This window comes from Balaenoptera acutorostrata, chromosome 2 (assembly GCF_949987535.1).
Source record: "Balaenoptera acutorostrata chromosome 2, mBalAcu1.1, whole genome shotgun sequence".
NCBI lineage: Eukaryota > Metazoa > Chordata > Mammalia > Artiodactyla > Balaenopteridae > Balaenoptera > Balaenoptera acutorostrata.
The window spans coordinates 29,079,726-29,096,857 of NC_080065.1; the positions used below are offsets into that span (position 1 = coordinate 29,079,726).

The following is a 17,132-nucleotide window of genomic DNA, read 5'->3' on the forward strand; positions in this document are numbered from 1 at the left end:
TTCTTTATCCATTCATCTGTCGATGGACACTTAGGTTGCTTCCATGTCCTGGCTATTGTAAACAGAGCTGCAATGAACATTGTGGTACATGATTCTTTTTGAATTATGGTTTTCTCAGGGTATATGCCCAGTAGTGGGATTGCTGGGTCGTATGGTAATTCTATTTTTAGTTTTTTAAGGAACCTCCATACTGTTCTCCATAGTGGCTGTATCAATTTACATTCCCACCAACAGTGCAAGAGTGTTCCCTTTTCTCCACACCCTCTCCAAACATAGGCAGAACACTCTATGACATAAATCACAGCAAGATCCTTTCTGACCCAGCTCCTAGAGAAATGGAAATAAAAACAAAAATAAACAAATGGGACCTAATGAAACTTAAAAGCCTTTGCACAGCAAAGGAAACCATAAACAAGAACAAAAGACAACCCTCAGAATGGGAGAAAATATTTGCAAATGAAGCAACTGACAAAGGATTAATCTCCAAGATTTACAAGCAGCTCATGCAGCTCAATAACAAAAAAACAAACAACCCAATCCAAAAATGGGCAGAAGACCTAAATAGACATTTCTCCAAAGAAGATATACAGACTGCCAACAAACACATGAAAGAATGCTCAACATCATTAATCATTAGAGAAATGCAAATCAAAACTACAATGAGATACCATCTCACACAGGTCAGAATGGCCATCATCAAAGGGCTTCTTTTATAATGGAGATACACACAGATCAACAGGAAATAGTTTTATCTTGTTAACTTTTTTCAAGTATTTTAACCACAGTTAGTTAAATGTAAAAACAGAATAGCTAATTTCTGATTTAACGGGGAGAAGAAAGGTTTTATGAACCCTAAAACATCCCCCACAGAGGCCTGAAATGAAAATATCAGGATCACCAGCACTTTTCCCAGAAACCTCCTTTTCCATATGGGGATGTCTTGAGGAAGGATAGCAGAAGGATTACCCATACCACGGGACCTTCCCCCTCTGTGCTCTCTCCTTGAATAAATAGACTGTGATCATTACTGCTTAATGTCCCGACGCAAGGGACGGGAGAATATAGAAAGGGGCTGGAGGCACCCAAAAGGGAAGTGGAATACACTAGAGAAAAAACTTGGCATGTTTTATCATTTTACCAAGGATGAGCTCAATACTTAGTGGATTAAATATTGTTGAAGGACTATATTTTAGTAGTGTCATAGTCTAAATTTTTTTTCCAAAGCAATTTGTGTAAATAGTTGGCAAAATGTAATGGGTGAGAATAGAATGTTTTGTTTTTACCATTTGTCTGTTCCTAAGCACATGCTGGCCTGACAGATCTAATTGAAACTCACATGTACTCTCCTTCAACGAATTTTCCAACATGAGAAAAGTGTATGTCTAGTTTTTTAATTAGTAATATAAATACAAGAATGGGAGAAATCTATGCATAGAAAAAACACTAGTAACATTTAAAGGAAGAAATTAGTCAAAATTAAGAGCTTTTTTCTCAATGTATATATCTATATCCCTAACTGCAACTAGACCAGCTTCATGTAGGAGTGAAGGAATCTCTACTTGGATACATTCTCGAAGTGCTGTAATTTGTTTTCACCTTCAGTTATTATTAGCAATGACAAAAAGAGCTCTTTTAAAGAACACCTAGTAATTGGCTTAAAGTCACAGTTCAGGTTAAATTCTTTTTTATTCTTTCTGCTAGATTACACTAACAGGGGTCTTCGCAACCTTCCGCGCCCTCCTTTCACAGTTCAGACTTTCTCACAATCACACCATAAACTTGGAAGCCTACTTACAGGACAAGAAAAGTGTTTTCCCTTTGCCACGAGACAGGTCATGAAATAGAAGAAATATTTTTAACAATCATGAAAGTAAAAACATTAAGGAGCCTAGGGCACCATTAATTATTTTAAGGAAAGCACAAATCTGCCTGCATCCATGGTAATGTCTGGACGAACTGCTAGAAAATGGGTTTTGTTTTTAGTATGATGGAATGTAATTAGTCTGTGTTTGACTTATTTCTGTCTGGTGATTAATAGGTACATACCAATTTAAAACCCCTGAATCATCTCCGCCGGGTACACCAATTGGCAGGATCAAAGCCAGCGATGCAGACCTGGGAGAAAATGCTGACATTGAGTACAGCATTACAGAGGGAGAGGGGCTGGACATGTTTGATGTCATCACCGATCAGGAAACCCAGGAAGGGGTTATAACTGTCAAAAAGGTAATGCATTTTTTAAAATACCACACAAATGAAGGATTTGCTTTTCTCTGATCCCCAAGTAACTGGGGGCAATTACATCTCACATGAACGCTCCTCTCAAGTCTTGTTTTATTAATTTTCTTTTTAAGACCTAGTCTAATTATATTGAGAGTTCTTTGGTTGGCTTTCAGGGGTCCTCAATAATCTTATACATTCATTAATTCCATACTTTCAATAAATTTTTATTAAAAACTTCCTAAGTAAATAAACAATATAAACAAATGATATACAAAAAATACATGAAATAAATAACGTAAGTGAAGAATAAATTTAAAAACAGTTCCAGACACTGTTCTAGATGCTGGAGGTGCAATAGTACATTCAACAGGTTGGTCTCTCCTCTCAGGGAACTGCTCTCATGGACAAGAAAGCAAATAAACAAAGAAACATGTATAACTACAAACTCCGTTACATGCTTTGAAGGAAGAGAATAATACAAGCAGTGATAAAGATGGTTTGAATTAGAGAGGATATATAAAGACCACAAAAATAAAGTAACAAAATTTCCTGCAAGCTCTTTAGCTACTTTTTGGAACACAATAATAAAGTTTTTATTTTCTAAATTCCTATTTTCCCCTATGTACTTATTCACTATTTAACCCCCAGAATTGTTTGGTACCACGGAGCAGTATACTAAAATATGGCAAAAATTAAAAACCAATAAACTGTGTGCTTCAAAGCTAAAAATAATATTAGTTTTGGTTACTTTTTTTAAAGATTTCACTTTTATCATGTATGGTGTAATATTTTCTCTCTCCTGTCGCATATTGTTGTATTTGCTGGTAAATATAAGCGTAAGTAGATGTAAATAAGAAGAAAAATTTTCCTCTTAAGCTTTGGATTACATGTCTTAATATCTGGAAACACAATAAAACATGTTTAAGTGACATTCAGATCAATGTTTTATACTATAACATAATTAGGAAGCCCATTAGTGTGCATTAACCTTTTTAATTTTCTTGGTGCCTTATCAGATTCAAACTGAAATTTTGCCTAGCCGACTAAATCACATTCACTAACGTCTTGATTAATTGTGTTTCTCGTGAGCCTTGTCATATTATCATCTAAAACTAAAAGTCAACAACAAGCATTTGGGTTCACTATGTCTCCAGAAGCAGAGATACTTCTCCTAAAGACCTCTGACAACAATGATCATTACTTTCTTTGGCAAATAATTAGCTGGATGCCCTTATCAGGATATCACTTGGACTATTTTATCAACTCATGCCAAAAAAACCCATTTTTAATCTATTTTATCTGAATGAAGAACAAGGAATCATGCTGGAAACCAGTGGTTCTCCATCCTGGCTGCTCAGCAGAATCACTAGGGGAGGTGTTTAAAAGTATAGATTGCCATCCTCACCCCAGATATTTTGGTTTAGTGGTCCAGGGTGGGGCTCAGATATTGGCAATTTTTTTTAATTAAAAAAAAAAATTTTTGGCCATACCACGCAGCATGTGGGATCTTAGTTCCCCGACCAGGGATCGAACCCACACCCCCTGTGGAAGCACAGTCTTAACCACTGGACTGCCAGGGAAGTCCCTTGGCAAATTTTAAGCACTCATTAGCTGTTCAATTAAAGCCAAATGTGACAACATCTGACACAGAAGGATCTACTACATATTTGCCAACCTGCCCCTGGCGAGGCTCCCTGTAGTCAAATATAAGGATTTTTTTTAAAGGGGGCCTGTCCTAGGTTCCCTCCTGCTTCTAGGTTCCCTCTCCTGCCCATCATAACTTGCATCCCTGGTGCATGATTTCAGCCCACACTTCCATCAGGATTGTGTGGTATCTGAACTCCAATATCACGCTGTGTAGTGATGTCTCAAAGCAATATGATCACTTTCATTTATCCATAATTTGCACTAAAAATGGCTCATGCCTTGGCTTTCTGTGTCTTGGCTGCTTTAAATATGTCACTTCTTCCTCCCCGCACCCCCTGCAAGCTCTTGGACTTTGAAAAGAAGAAAGTGTACACCCTCAAAGTGGAAGCCTCCAACCCTCACATTGAACCCCGCTTTCTCTACCTGGGTCCATTCAAAGATTCAGCCACAGTTAAAATTATGGTGGAAGATGTAGACGAGCCCCCTGTCTTCAGCAAACTGGCCTACATCCTACAAATAAGAGAAGATGCTCAGATAAATACGACAATAGGCTCAGTCACAGCCCAAGATCCAGATGCTGCCCGGAATCCTGTCAAGTAAGCACACTTCTGTGACATGTCTCTTCCATAAGTTTGTTGATTTATATTCAAATATTCACTTGTAAGTTGGAAAAGAGGAATCCCGTTTTTCCAATTAGTTTTGTCTTCCTGAAAAACTACTTTAAAGTACCTTTACTAACTCTACTCTTCTTGCTCAACATAAAATATTATTTTAGCAACGATGTAAACCTAAAAAACTCAAAATCTGGGGTGAAAAAACATAAAATGAGCTATAAGGAGGTTACTGCTCACATGGAAGTGGTACAAGGTAATGCAGCTGAATGGTCTGGGATTTTTTTTTTTTTTTAGGTCTTAGATTTGTCAGAGATTTGTGTGGAACGGAGAAAGCATTTTTAACAAACAAGGCGCTGTGCTTGAAAGTCAGTTTTTCAAGTGTGGAAGAACCCACCATGTAACACTTACAGGCAGAATTATGCTCCATTTGGATGCATAATTTTTTTCTGTTGCAGACATGGATAAAAACAAGCACTGTTTCATGATATACGTCTGTGAAATCCTGGGGAAATTAAATTAAAGAGCTGAATCCAAATATATACTATGTAAGCAAGCTCTATTTTCCCTGTACTTTCCTTACACCTTCGTTGTAAATCATGTTGTAAGAAAGCCTCATTGCCCTTTGAGACCACCGCTGCTTAAGTATTCTAGAATCTTATCATGAAAGCACTGGAGTCAACAACTTTGAGCCTTTACCAGTAGCTTAGTTGACTAGATGAGAAAAGTGCTAAACCAGAATATTATTGTGTAAATTATTCCTCATAAAGAAAGTAAGCAGACTGAGAAGCTGTACCAGTGAGTCTACAGATCTATTCTGATCAGGGCACTTGCCATGTGCCAGGCATGTTCTAGGCACTAGAGATATGACAGAGAACAGTACCAAGTCCTGATCTCATGGAGCTTACATTCTAATTGGGGAAGACAGAAATAAGCAAATGATAAATATATGCTATGTCAGGTGAAACTAAAGTGTAAGCAGTAAGATAAGACAGAGTATAGAAAACAAAGGGTATCTGGGGTACTATTTTAGATAGCGTGGTCAGGCTTGGCCTTGTTGGAAATCATCTGAATAAAGATCTGAATGAAATGAAGGGATGAACCACACTGCTATCTGGGGGAGGAACATGCCAACAAGAGGGGAAAGCAAGGGTAAGGTCTGATACCAGAGCTGGCTTGGCAGGTAGGAGTAGAGGCCTCCGCAGCCGAGACAGGGGCGCAGGCGGAGAGGTTTGGTAGGTGGTGAGTGAAGCAGGGCCTACTGGGGTTTGTAGGCGCTGGTAACCACTGGATTTTATTCTGATTGAGGTAAGAAGCCGCTGGAGAGCTTTGGGTAGAAAAGTTAACTAATCCCAAACTACTCTCTAAGAGGATCACGTTGGCTGCTGCATGAAGAATATTATTGCAGATGAAAGAGTTTGAGGCTCTAAGGCAGTCGTTTTCCAACTTTTTAGCCATCGAGCCCTTGAGTTCAACTTTTTAGCCATTGAGTTCAAATGAAACCTCAGGGCAAGTCCCACATCTAAAACTCAAAAATGCCTGGCTTATTTTCAGGGAATAATTTTAAATCTTTGGGAAAACAGACTCTGTTGTCTTATCATTCTACTGGAATACCTGTAGACTCCTTAAATTGGATGATGGGCAACCCAAAGCAGCCACATGAGAGCCCCATGGGTCAAGTGCTCCTCCGTATACATTTAACATTATTAATAAGGAAAATGAATGACGGCCTCTGCTCGTCCAACACAAATAATCTTAAGTACTTGCCCAACGTGCAGAGTTTGTTCTACTGCATAAGACAAAAATCTTAGCAAGTCAACATCAAGACCAATTTAAAAGTGCTAATGCTGGAAGTTTATAAATATGAGCTCCGGTTACCTCTTTGATCAGTCAACATGCTTTTAATTGAAAGAGATAATGTCTTCTGGGAATGTAGGCTTCATTTTTATGTCTGTTTTACTTTTTATACCAAATAGCACTTTTACCCATTGCATTTATTTTATGTTTTATTACAGGAAGTAGTTAGCTTGTCAGATTAGGTTGGCTGTCAGCTAATTTTAAAGTTTTTTCAGCCAGCCTTCCCTTGGTACATATGGATTTCATATATAGATATAGCTTTAAGGATAAAAATGCACATAGATATATTGGTATATAGATGCATATTCCAGGGGGTTTTTTTATAGGATAAACTGATTCTTATATTCGGAAATTACAACCACACATAGTTTTTGGTTATTCAAGACATAAATATTGCACAAGTAAGTGCTAGACACAATGTTAGGTGCACAATTAATACTAGAGAATTCTTCCCCCAAACAATGATTTATCATTATGTAAGCACAAATCTTTAATTCTTTAATCACATAAAATAATTTTCTTCCAACAACTTCATATCACAGTGTCCTTTGATTTCCATGGAAGTCTTATAAAATGTCACTCTGAACACTTATCAAGAAAAATTTACATGCAAACACATTTTCTTTTCTTGACCCACAGATCTCCCTTCAGGATACATGAGAGGACAAATTATTGAATCACAGAATACAATAAAGTTCTAGGGAAAAAAACAAGGTACCTAGCAGAATGATCTGCTATAATCATGATGAGATTGGTTACCTTTTTCCTTATCAGTTATTATTACAATTAATGTGACTGGACAGTAAATATCTGGATATAAATAGAAATTACTTTGGAAAGAAAAACAACAAACAAATGAGGCCTTGTGTGCCTCAAATGAGATATCTTTCCTAAACAATGTAGACATTTTAGGTTTTCTATTAATTTTTAAATCCCCAGTTAAGTAAAGAAAATAATACACAATTATGGTATTTCCTAAATAGTCCTCTCTCTTTAAAATCAAAAGCCGCCTTCAAGTAAAAATTCCTCACCCCTTACCCTTTATTTCAAGGCTTAATTGGAAAATACAATTACTTGTAAAACTTAAAACTATAGCAGGAAGAAAAGAGGCAAAGAGCAAGAAAAGATTACTGCTGTGTATAATTGTTAACAGCTTATAAAGGCAATAAGCATCATGTCTTAAACTTGACATTTTTCATGAAAGAAAAAAATATATTTGTAGAAAATTATTAAATTCCTTACAAAGGCTATGAATACTGAGATTTCCTTTTTGGTAATTATGTCCTATAAATATTTATCATTCTCAAATTAAAAATGAAGAAAGGTGATCAAGCAAGTTCAATGCAATTGGCTAAATTCTTAATAAATGTTGATTCATGACATAAATGGCAAAACAGTAGATATTTCATCTGTTTCAACACTTTTGATAATAAAACACTAGATTTATGTAAACTGAAACTAAAATTCCAGCTTGACATATATGTATCCATTGTGAACTTCATTAATTCTCTTTAAAATCAAGTTTAAATAGCCTACAATAATGGAATATATATTTTTTAGATACCTGCTAGATGACAAAAATATATTTTATTAAGATAACACTGTTTATTATAATTCACTAGTAGTACTTTAAAACAAAATAATTAATTGAAATAGAATCTTGGAACATGGTACACTATTTGCAAGTTAGTAACAAGAGTTTTTATTAAAAGCATTCATAATGCTTTTATGTATTAAAAGCATTATGACTTTTACATAAAAGTATATGACTAGGTAGGACATTTACTTAAAATATGTTTCTACTGAGTTGACATTTTAAAATCTCCTATCATGATGTACATTTTGAGAATCCAGCTGAAATAGGCAATTTTTTGTTCATAATGGCCTTCGCATATCAACTTTCTTCTGAGTTTTCTCTTTAATGCTCCCCCCATAAAACAGGGTGTATACATATTTTCCCCTTACATATGACTATTCCAGACACTAGTAATAAATTTATAAAGAAGGTAACATTTCTCAAAATCTACTAGTCTTTCATCAATTTCAGCGTTGAAGACTTTGTCCTGTTTTGGTTTCTAAAGCACCTCTTGGTTTTCTTTGAATTCTCCAAACTCTCCTTTTTAAAGTTTTATCAAATTCCTACTCTACTCTGGGCACTGTTCTAGTCCCTGTGGGTCTCCATTCTCCCGTTCATCCTTTAAGCAACTCCATTCTTTGCATTTTTCCCTGTTCTCTTCCTAGAGAGTTGAATAGGAAATCTAGATTGTCAGTCCAGATGTTTATCTTGAGCTTCCTGAACTTTCCTCAGGCACCTCAGCCTCAACGTATCAAAACTGGAACTTATGATCTTCCCCAAATCCTGTTCTTCACTCCTATCATTTGTGACAGCCCCGTCCAACCATTCTCCACAATTCAGCCAGTGATCTTTGTTAAGCATGAGTTAGATGGTGACACTCCTCTGCTTAAAATCCATTGGAAGATCCACATCAAGTTCAAATAAACTCCAACTCCTCCCCACAGCCAGCCCATCCTTCTACAATCCCGACTGTGGATCTCTCCTCAAGCTCATCTGCTATTTCCCTCTCCAGATTCACTAACCTCAGCCACATTAACCATCTTTTGCTTTTTCAACATAACGATTTTTTAAATAAAATGGATAATAGAAAAATAGCCAATAACCCTACTTATGCACACACACACACACATTAAAGTCCTAACCAAATGTCTGAAAACTTAAGTTAAAATGTAACAATTACTATATAAACTTGATCTAAATTACATTTTTAAAAAATGAAACTTTAGTAATGATACTCAAAATCATACAACTTGTCTAGTGGGTATACTATTAAGACCTCAATTGTAAAGAAATAATTTATCAAAATATTTTGCTTAATATTAAGTTACCGATATTCAAATACGTGCTACAGGTAGAAAAAAATTCATGTAACAGATTTTCTGGGAATAGTTTTAGGATGTGAGAATAGCAAATCAAAGAAAACCTTTCTAAATTCTGCTCTGCATTATCAGGTATTCTGTTGATCGACACACAGATATGGACAGAATATTCAACATCGATTCTGGAAATGGTTCAATTTTTACATCAAAACTTCTTGACCGAGAAACATTGCTGTGGCACAACATTACAGTGATAGCAACAGAGATCAGTAAGTCCACCCTTTTACCACTGCTGTCTCTGATTGACAGAGCATCTCCACAAGGGCTAGTGAAATGTGGCTGAAACTCGTCACCGTGTATCGATGATCCCACTCCATACTTACTGAGGGAAAGAGCTCTGTAATGATTTGCACTAATGTTTCTTCTAGACACGTGTTGGTTCGTTCCTAAATGCAGAAGCAACTGTGGAAGTTCTGCAGTTTGGGAACAATAAGACAGGAATGCATCTCTCAACCTAGGTTGAATTGGTACATGTTGGATTTGATTCCAAAAAGCTTATAAATCAGAACATTACAGAAGCAGCTAAAAGAAATGGGCTCACAGACATTGTGTGTGTGTGGCCGGGAGGAGGGGTTGGGATCAAGTATATTCTAAAATGTAGGCATTGTTTAGAAATCTTTTGGATAGTCATCCTTTAGCTTTCTGTAGAATGTCTGTTTCAAAATTGTTACAGAATTAAGAGATATAAATTGTAACTTTTTCATGGTACACCAAAGTGACTAATACTAATCATCAATACTAATCAACACAATGTTTAGAAAGAATTTTATGGCAGTCCCCATGAAATTTAAGGCAGAGAAAAATAGGGCCAAAGGAATACTTCAAATAAAATGGTTATATACAGTGAAAACTGTGTAATGTAAACACAATGTATAGACCTAAGTAGATGAAAGAAAAAGGACCTTTAAAATAGCATTTAAATGTTTGAAAATAGGCTTCTAAATTGTAGCTCATTTTTTTAGTTTTTGTTTTTGATTTTAAAAGTTCAAACGTTTTTAGCTCAGTGGGGTATCTAGTGTTAAATACTCCATATCAAATGGTATAATACAGTAATATTCTTTGTCAACATAACTCATGAGATTTGAAGTGACTGAAAGATATTGAATAGAATAACAAATAACCAACATGGACAAAATGAAGCATTGCTTTCTGATAGTGATAAGAACTCCTCATTATAAATTTGTTAGGTAGGAATTTGATTTTCAGAATTTATGTGAACTAATGTGGATACCAATGACAGAGAATACTTAAAGCTTTAAAATTACAAAATTATTTCCCACTGAAAAGATCATTTTTTATAACATCATGAAATTTTATTTTTTACTGGAGTAGTCATCTCATGTACCTAAAAATTTCTGTTTTTAAGATTTAATGTTTCTAGGATATCTTTGAAAGTACTAGTGATAAAGATCTTTTAAAACTTCATCTTCTGCAGCTCTAACTTGGGAAGAATAATGTGAGCAAAATTTTAGATGCAAAGGAGCCTAAGAATCTTATTGTCCAAACTTCTTAACTACCTTTGATGCCAAGAGCCAAGAGCTTGTATTAAACCAACTCTTTCCCACTCCAGGGCCATTGCACTTGCCATTTCCTCTACCTCGAGAGCCGGAAATATTCACGTGGCTTAATCCTTCTCTTCATTCATATCTCTATGCAAATGGCATCTCATCAGAGAAGCCAATACTGGTCATCCCATACGAAGCAGCACCTCCATCTCTCTCCAGTCCCTTTTACCTGTTTAATTTCTCCATAGCATTTGCCATCTGGCACATTATATATTTATGTGTTTACAGTTTGCCTACCCCCATAAAAACAATACTCCAGGAAGCAGGATCTTTGTTATGCTCCCCATGTGTCCCAGCACCCTGAATAGTGGCTGGCACAAGTTAGATATTCGTTGCTCATTAAATATTTATAAGTGAACAAACAAATAGACATGAGTGAAGTGAGTGAAGAGACCTGAGGTAAGAGACTCCAGCTCCTGATTCTTAGAACAGGAATCTGCCTTCCATACTACTCAGGAGATTATCAGAGATGACAGCCAAAATACTTCATTTATCTCAGGTCTTCAAACACTGATTCTGCTCTATCATTATCCTAGATGAACAGCCTAGGCTTTGGAGTCAGACAGACCCAAGTTTGAGTCTAGGCTCCAGTCCTTAACTACCTCTGTGAATATGGACAAGTTACTTAACTTCTCTGTGTCTCATCTATAATATGATGTGTTTCCTCATCTATAATATGGGGGCAATAATTATATTTATCTCAGAAGTTTATACGGATTAAATAAAATATAACAAAGCGCTCAGCACAATGTCTAGCTCTCAAACTAAAAAACTAAGACCATTAACAATCATTATTGTCCCATCCTTTTTCCTTCTGCCCACATTTTTCCCATCTGCCTACTTCCTTGGCTTCCTTTAAAATATGCTTCTAAAATTCCTTTTCTGGAGAGCTTTTCTTTATTTTGTGTTACTCTGGGGTTTGTTATACAGTTGCACTGTACCAATAGAAGTAGCTTTGTCTCCTAGATATTTCCATCAGGTGTATCCAACTCCAGAAGTACCAAACAATCTAATTCTACTTTTTTGTGACTGTGATGATACATTATGCACTGTGGTCCTCACAGGAGCCGTGGGGAATCTATGTATGAATGAGAAAGGAGTGAGTAACCATCATCTAAAGGGGACTGGCCATCAACATATAAATGCCTATTCCTTTCTTTTTGGCATTTTGCAGATAATCCAAAGCAAAGCAGCCGAGTACCACTGTATATTAAAGTTCTAGATGTCAATGACAACCCTCCAGAATTTGCTGAATTCTATGAAACCTTTGTCTGTGAAAAAGCAAAAGCAGATCAGGTGAGTTTCAAAAGGAAGTAAATTAATTAACTCAGATTAATTTAGATGTTCTAACAATTCAGATGATACACAGAGCTGAGGGCAAGTTTTGAATTATCTATGAAATAAATGCCAACAAAATTATTACTATAAATAAGAACCAGGATGAATGTTTAACTTGCATAAGAGGACAAACAGTTTTTAAGAAAGGGAAGTTCATCAAAGACTGATGCTGATCCCAAATCAGTCTTAAGTTTTGATATAAAATAGATTAGTCACAGTTTTATTGGAAAAATCTTTATTGGTGAGCAGATACTTTTAATTACCATATATACTGGAAAGTAAAAGCTAGAACATATTTTACAATTGCCTATAATTCATAGTTTCACTTACTTACATTGCCCATCTGTACAAGTAGTACAAATTCATGAATGTTTTACTGTTTTACACATTTGTCCCCACCTGAAATCGGTCTTTTCTGCCAGTGATATAAAAACTATGTTACAGTTTGTCAAAATAGAAGTGCACTGTTAAAATGCATGTTAAAATGGGAAGCTGAAGTTGTGTGTTTTATATTCAAACTAGCTTTTTTTGCAGGTTGATGGTTTATGTATATGCCAAGATTGCATTTCTAAGCAGGCTGTCCAAAGAGTGCCTCCATTTACTTAAGTTGCAATATTGTCATAGGTCATTGTGATATTTTATAGCTTGGTATCACTCTAGGGCCATGTTTCTCAACCCAGGTGATATTGCCCCCCAGGGGACATTTGGCAATGTCTGGGGGACATTTCTGATTGTCACAAGGAAGAGGGTACTGCTGGTTTGAAGGGAGGAGACCAGGCTTGCTGCTAAAAATGCTACAGTGCACAGGACAGCTCCACAACAAAGTATTGTCCCTGGCTCTCTTTCCAGCCTTTTAGTTCTTCGCATACAGTGGATTCATTGTAAATTTTCTAGAGGCTATCATTTTAAAAGTAAAATTAGAAGTCATTTGATCAAGCCATTTACTGCAAAAGTGTAAGAAACACTTTTGAGTTAGCAAAACTTGATGGCAGCTTTATGGTTTTAATTTTAGTTGATTCAGACCATACGAGCCGTTGACAAGGATGACCCTTACAGCGGGCACCAATTCTCGTTCTCTTTGGCCCCAGAAGCAGCCAGTGGCTCAAACTTTACCATTCAGGACAACAAAGGTAAATGAGCCCAAGTTGCCTTGTCTGTCTATATATCTATATCTGCATCTATTATCTGTCTACTCCCATCACAATGGATCCAATATATAACGTGGTTTCCACTTCCATTCACCACTTTGCTTTCCGGTTCCAGACAACACAGCGGGAATCTTAACTCGGAAAAATGGCTATAATAGACACGAGATGAGCACCTATCTCCTGCCTGTGGTCATATCAGACAATGATTACCCAGTCCAAAGCAGCACTGGGACAGTGACTGTCCGGGTCTGTGCGTGTGACCACCAAGGGAACATGCAGTCCTGCCACGCGGAGGCCCTCGTCCACCCCACGGGGCTGAGCACGGGGGCTTTGGTTGCCATCCTGCTGTGCATCGTGACCCTACTAGGTAAACTGCTTCTCCCTGCATCCTATCTCCCCATGCTGAGGGGCACACACTGTTACTGTGGCTCTCTAGATTTATCCGCCTCCCCCAGTAAGGCATACAGCCCGATCTAGGTGAGTAGAGTTATGTGCTGAGAATCTTATGTTGTTCACCCATGAACTAGTTTTTGCTTGAAAATGGCTTTGGAGAATGAACAGCTGTGAAACTTGCCCATGTCTTTCCCTACCCAGGGAGTCATTCCACCAAAAGAATATCTTTTCTATCAGACTGGGAATGAATCACAGGGGGATTCGAGGGCAATATAAATATGCCCTTTCCATTTCATTTGTTGTTTAATATTTAACCTGGCAAACGTTAAATTTTCAAAGAACAAAAGTCATTGGGCATGGGGTATGTGATGAAGGCCATTTCTACAAAGGTAAAGTTTAAAGATCAATGGGAAAGTGGAAAGAGAAATGCGATGACTTTTTTTTTCTCATACAGGAGAATAAATAATGGTGAAATTTTCTTTAACTCAGAAAACTTATTTGGATCCACCCACTTAAATAACTACCTTCTTAGTATTGCTCTCTGATTGCCACATACACAATGTCTATTATTTCTCAGACTCTCAATAATAAATAACTTTTGTGACTAAGGAAATAAATCTGCGACCTAAAAGAAATGAATGTAATAAAAGTGAAAATCAAGATCTAACGGTGATTCAAAGGAAATTTTTACCCCCAACCAACTAATTAAGTGCAAAAGTTGAGCTCAAAATGCTCCAAAGTCCCTTGACTGTTGTGAACTAAGAAATCAAATGTTAGCTAATGCAGCCCTTCGAAAAAAAAGTTAAGATTTGAGAAGCTTGCCTACACCATGGGGGAAAAAAGTAAGCCAGAGTTAACCCGGATTTCACAGAGGGAGAAAAACTCCTTTTTAAAAAATGACAATATAGTGACTTCGAAAAGAGGAAAGGAAAACCTCCATTTCTCCAAGAAGAGAAAGCCTAGGAATCCCTGTTCAAGAGTTTCACGTTCCAGATCAACTCTGCTAATTATAACAGAGTCTTGAAACTCGGCTAAAGAACTGTGATTCTCTTTGTCAGCTAAGATTTGGGGGAAGTATTTTAAGATATGAGGATAAATAAAAACTGACAGTATGCAAAGACAAATCAGTGTGAGTCTGACAAATGGTGTGAGTCTGTAAAAATTGTTTTCCAAGAGAAAGATATGAATATTCTTTTTGATAAAAAAGAGGTTATTTTTAGAAGGGCTAGACTGGCATGCCGTACTCAGGTAGAATTCCATGGACTCATGGTCTACGGAGGAAGAGCCAGCCTTCATCTCATAGAGGTCATGCTTCCCTTCCCTCATCATCTACCCACTTTGTCCTCCCCCTTAGTTTCCTTCTAACCAGCTCCCTATGTCCTCTCTTTTCATCTTTTCCCTCCAGTGAATTCACTGTCTCCTCATTACTTCTAATTTGCCTCAGTGTTTCCCACATCTTGTCTAGTCTCTTTGGAATTCTGTACCTAATTAAAAAGGAGAAAAATGGGATCTAATCTTTACTAGGCTCACAGCATGGGCTAGACACTGGGCAAGATGCTTTACAAATGTCTTTCTCACTTAATCCTCAGAACCATCTAGTCTATATTTATCTGCATCTTACATATGAAAACTGAGGCCCCAGGGTGTGAAGCCAAGTTACACAGCTAACAGGTGGTAGAGCTAAGTTCCAAACGCAGGTCTTTACCCTGCCGACCCCTGGTGCTTCCACACTGTACTCTATTTTCTCCATGAACTTATAGAATGCAGTGTAACTTTCAGGCTGAAAGAGAGCTTGAATTAAAAATGAGACCACTGAAGAAAGTGGCAGCAAACCGGAGAGTTGGTAAGAGAAGGAAAGCCACATTGATATAGGAGGAAATCTGCCATCAAGAAAGTGGATCATGTGGCATCTGTTGTTTTTGTCAAGAAAGCAACAGTAAAAACAACTACTACATCTCGTGCTTCTTTGGTGCTTTAGAGTTGGCATAATAACTTTCACACTGGGCACTGTGTTATTGCTTCTCTTTTACAGAGAAGGAAACTGACTTAGAAAGGTCAGATCGTTTAAGTGAACCTAGATCTGCTGATCTCAGATACCTTGCTACCTTCCAGTTTTATGATAGGATTTGAACACAAATTTGTCCAAGCACCCTGGCCCCAAATATCTCACTGCTGTCCTCTGGCCTCAAGGGGGTAGAGAAAAGGGAAGGGCTCAGTTACAGAGAAGACACCATTTTACTTTCTCAGAGTGTTTTTGTTCCATGTGCTTAGAACTCACATTTTCGGTTTATAAAAGTTAGCTTTGAAAAAGATCTTCCTTTTAGACAGTTACACCCTCAAGAAATTCTGTTCAGATGTGCATTGGGCCAATAAGAAAAGATACAGGCAGTTGTAACAGTAGGAGAATTAGGCAGTGCACAAATGCCTTTAAATTACTGAATGCGCCCTCTGTCTTCTAGACAATTGCACTTTCAGGTGTGCACAGGAGTAAAAGACAAGATATAGGCAGCTTAAGCTGGGGAAAAATCAGGAAGTGATAAATGCCTGCTATCTTGCCTTAAATGTTGGAATGAACCTGTGTCCATCAGAATTTATTTCTTTGAGCAACAGTTAGCTTGATTCTATTCTCTATCCCAAAGGCTGTCCTTACTTACAACCCTCTGTTTTGCAAATCCGCGTCACACTGGAAACCAGCATAAAAGGTAGATTAAGAGCATCCCTCCACCCAAAGCCATGCAATTTTCCACCCACCTGGACCCCCGGGTAAAGTGAAGGTGTACAAAGCATCCACAGCCCCACTTGACATGGCCCTTCCGACTCCTCTCCTCTCCCCCGGCATCTCACACGCTCCAGGCACACTCCCACTCCGTGGCCTTCCTCCTAGCTCTGTCCTCTTCTCCAGATAGTTCCTTGGATAACTCCTCGTCTCTTTGCTCAAATGTTACTTCCTCAATGATGCAGTCTCCCCCCAAAAAATATATACAGCCCCTCAAACGTACACGGAAGTCCTTCCCATCTTCCTTACTCTGCCCTACTTTTTCTTGTTTCCATTGCACTTATCATCTTCTAATAATTTCCTTATTCATGACATACATTGTTTTTTTCTGTCTCTATCCGCCACCCCACCACCACCACCCCTGCCTCCCTTTTTCAGACAGGCTCTTGATCTTTTTTTTTTCATTGATAATGCTTATAACTATACCTCGCACAGAGTTGGCACTAAATAAATATTTATTGAATGAACAAATAAATAAATACCCTGAATGAAAGGGATAAATGAGGCATCAGGAGCAAAAGAGAATGTGTACCGTTACACAACCGCATGCTTGAAAACAGCAAAATTGCATATCCTTTAGAAATAGTCTACAATCCAAACATGCTTCAAAGCATGGTAA

The 17,132-nt window shown here is 37.4% G+C and overlaps 1 protein-coding gene across 2 annotated transcripts in view; it reads left to right on the forward strand.

The window, feature by feature from the left end:
- Positions 1-17,132, forward strand: part of CDH6 (cadherin 6) — a 129,074-nt gene that overhangs the window by 106,139 nt on the left and 5,803 nt on the right. For both annotated transcript variants that reach the window (XM_007192256.2, XM_007192257.2), the window contains exons 6-11: positions 2,039-2,226; positions 4,213-4,466; positions 9,366-9,502; positions 12,033-12,154; positions 13,209-13,326; positions 13,460-13,711. In XM_007192256.2, the coding sequence (XP_007192318.2) occupies positions 2,039-2,226; positions 4,213-4,466; positions 9,366-9,502; positions 12,033-12,154; positions 13,209-13,326; positions 13,460-13,711 (1,071 nt within the window). The remainder of the gene's footprint in view (positions 1-2,038; positions 2,227-4,212; positions 4,467-9,365; positions 9,503-12,032; positions 12,155-13,208; positions 13,327-13,459; positions 13,712-17,132) is intronic.